Here is a 3385-nt window from a genome sequence, read left to right as displayed (position 1 = left end):
ATGACCACAGAAATGGGGAATGGGACAATGGTCCAAGAATTCACCTTGGAGGGGTTTCCTGCTGTCCAGCACCTGGGAAAGGTCCTCTTCATGGTGCACCTGCTGGCGTACCTGGCTTCCCTCACAGGCAATGTGGTCATAGTCATCATCACCTGTGCGGACTCCCTGCTCCAGACACCTATGTACTTTTTCCTCAGCATCTTCTCATTCACTGAGTGTTGTGTCACAAGTTCTGTTATTCCTAAGTTGCTGGTCATCTTTCTTTTAGGCCCGCAAACGATTTCCTTTCCTGCCTGTTTCATACAAGCTTTTGTCTTCTTATTTCTGGGAGCAGCAGGTTTCTTCCTCATGGCAGTGATGTCTGTGGATCGGTACGTGGCCATTTGCAAGCCTCTGCATTACCCGACCATCATGAACCTGAGGACTGGCCTCCTCCTGGTCACTGCCTGCTTTTCTTTGGGCTTGACCCTCATCACTGGTCTGGTGGTGAAGGTTTCCCAGTTATCCTTCTGTGGTCCCCATGTCATCCCTCACTTCTTCTGTGACCTTGGCCCCCTGATCCATCTCTCCTGTTCTGACACCACATCTGTTGAAACCTTGACTTTTGTCCTCGCTTTGTGTATCCTTTTGACATCCCTCATCATAACCATCATTGCATACAGCAACATAGTAGTCACCATCATCTGCCTCCCATCAGCCAAGGAGCGACGGAAGGCTTTCTCCACCTGCTCCTCTCACCTCATTGTTCTCTCTCTGATGTATGGCAGCTATGTCTTTATATATGTGAAACCAAAGCAAACAAACAGGCTGGAATCCAACAGGGGAGCTGCCCTTGTGACCACAGTGGTGACTCCGCTGCTGAACCCTGTCATCTACACTCTGCGGAACAAGCAGGTCCACCAGTCTCTGAGAGAGATGATGTGCAGAATCAAAATATCAAAATAAAATAAAGTCGCAGGACCTTGGAGTGGAAGTCTTCAGAGAACCACGTATGTTTATTCCAGCCGATGCAGCTCTCCACAGTGTTCCCAGTGTTTGTTTGCACATTCTTAGAAAAATGGAAATCTGCATTTGCAAGGCGAAATCATACCTCTCCCTAAATATTCCATATGTTGACAACAATTTATTTTAATAGCAAAATGCTTTGCTGAATTTATATGCTCCCCTCTGATTTAAAGAATGTGTCGAAATTTTTAAAACTTAGTAATTTATACTCTTTTTATTTTACTTCTCTCTAGCCATACACGTGGTTCAAGAGGACAAATAACTATTCAATAAAAAACATTTAATTAATTTAAATAATGGAAGACTGTTTATTAGGTTGTGGTTATGAAGGAACCAATGGAAATAGTAACAATGCTCAGGTCCACATTCCCTCCTCACCTAGCACAAGGAAATAATAGTCATAGCACCCTTCACCTGGAATATAAATGGTTTGCATCAGATGGGCTCCTAATTGCTGTTTTTGGCCCTTGTCATAGCTACACATTTATGCATCATTCCCCCTGCTGGAGAGAAATAGAAATGTTTCCATCTTGGACCATTCTCTAAGGAGAGGTAAAACCTAAAGCATCCCACAGCTGACCAATACTCCTATTTTTCTAAATTATTTATTCTAGCTCCAGCCCCTCAGATGCATGGCGCATATTTATAATTGCTTCTTATCCTAAAGCTGTTACTACTGCATGTGTGTCTATTAGGGGAAGGGACCATGAATCTCTGGAAGAAATCATACAGATATGGAAAGAGGATGATTTCTTTCAAAGACTCAAGGTGATGGAATCTAAGTTATTTGCTTATCTACTTCATATTACTGATCATAACAATTTAAGCGACGCAAACACTTTTTCCTGGTGGACCTGTGTTGTCAACTACAAGGTTATCTTCTAATTGATAGTGTAATCTATTCTAACCCCAAATTTCCATTATCTCAATCCTTAGCCTTTGTACATTTTGACCTCCTATTTCCAGGGTAGAAATGTGTCTTTGTTGCTTCAGAGGAAATGCCTCTAAAAAGATTAACTCAATGTTTCTTGTGTTTGTTTCTTAACCCAAACTCTGAGTTAATTAATCACAAATACATTTTATGAAATATGTTCCACACCATGATTGGATCATTCTTGGCCTTGCAAGTCCTATTACAAAGTTTAGATTTCATCTTATTGACAGTGAAGAATTATCAACAACGTCTAGAAAATCACAGATGTGTTATGATTAGCTATGTATTATTGTACGTAGATGCGGACATTTTATCAAAAAGATTGGAAAAGCCAAGAGCAGAGTAAGAAAGTAGATAAAGAGACTGTTACGTAATTTGGGAGAGAGATAATGATGGTTTAGGGAAGTGGCAGTGGGAATGGAACTCAAAGGGACCAATAGCAGACGCTGAACCATTTTGCCTTGGACAAGCCCTGGGTTCTAAGTCTGGTGCTGCCTTCAACTAACTGACCAACTTCCCAAAACTCTTAAATCACCTTATCCATAAAATGTGGAGATTGAGGCAGATAAGCCCTAGGATCCTCTTGAAAATGGCTCATGGGTGTAAGATCATGATGCTGCAGAACATGGAAATAATGGGCTACCTGGAGAGTTGAACTATGGAGGGTGAGCCTCTTCAAGGTTTTAATCAAGACTTGAGAATAATTGATTACACATAAACCAATCATGTGAACTCTATATTAATTTAAGATACACTGTGATTGAAGCGTGAGCTTGACAAATAGAATAATGAAGACCACAAATTCATAACTGAATCTATGAATCCAGGCTGGACATGGCCAGCCATAGATGGTACCCAGGGAAAGACAAACCCTGATGTGGAGATAAATGCAGTAGATTCTACTAGTGGAAAACATTTTATTGAGAAAAATCCCCTGAGCTAGATCTACGTTGAAGACACTTCCAATCATAACTTTTTAAAGTACTTTATAGAAGTAAGATTGGCATACAAAAACTTGTAGATATTTAATATATAAGACTTGGTATGTTTGGAGGTAAGTACACACCCAAGAATCTATCGTTACTATCAATGCCATAAACCTGTCTATCACCTCGAAAAGTTTCTTGCCGCCTCTTCGTTGTCTTTTTCCTTATGTGGTTAAGAGCACTCCAGATAAGCTCTACCCTCCTAGAAAATTTTTAAGCAGCTGGACAGCGGCCGGGGTGGGGTGGGGACAGCCAGAGGGCATAAGCGGGTTGGGGTGGGGACCAGAGCGGTGTGGAGGGACCCTGGTTGGGGGCGGTTGCAAAACAGGAGGGAACCACAAGCAGGAGGCGAAAGCCTACAGCACTGGCTATTCCCCGGTGGTCTCCCATCCAAGTACTAGCCAGGCCCCACCTGCTTAACTTCCGATTGGACGAGAACAGGCGCATTCACGGTGGTACC

General features: G+C 42.3%; 1 protein-coding gene across 1 annotated transcript; it reads left to right on the top strand.

The window, feature by feature from the left end:
• Positions 1–945, top strand: LOC124231994 (olfactory receptor 2AP1-like). Its single transcript, XM_046648990.1, has one exon. It carries the CDS (start codon positions 1–3, stop codon positions 943–945), a length of 945 nt encoding a protein of 314 aa, XP_046504946.1.
• The last annotated feature ends 2440 nt before the right edge of the window (positions 946–3385 follow it).

This window comes from Equus quagga, unplaced genomic scaffold (genome assembly GCF_021613505.1).
Source record: "Equus quagga isolate Etosha38 unplaced genomic scaffold, UCLA_HA_Equagga_1.0 HiC_scaffold_1539_RagTag, whole genome shotgun sequence".
Lineage (NCBI taxonomy): Eukaryota > Metazoa > Chordata > Mammalia > Perissodactyla > Equidae > Equus > Equus quagga.
The sequence above is the reverse complement of the archived record's forward strand: the minus strand, read 5'-3'. Positions and strand labels throughout refer to the sequence as shown.

Coding starts and splice junctions, on each gene's coding strand:
- LOC124231994 (XM_046648990.1), top strand. CDS start 1: ATGACCACAGAAATGGGGAATGGGACAATGGTCCAAGAATTCACCTTG.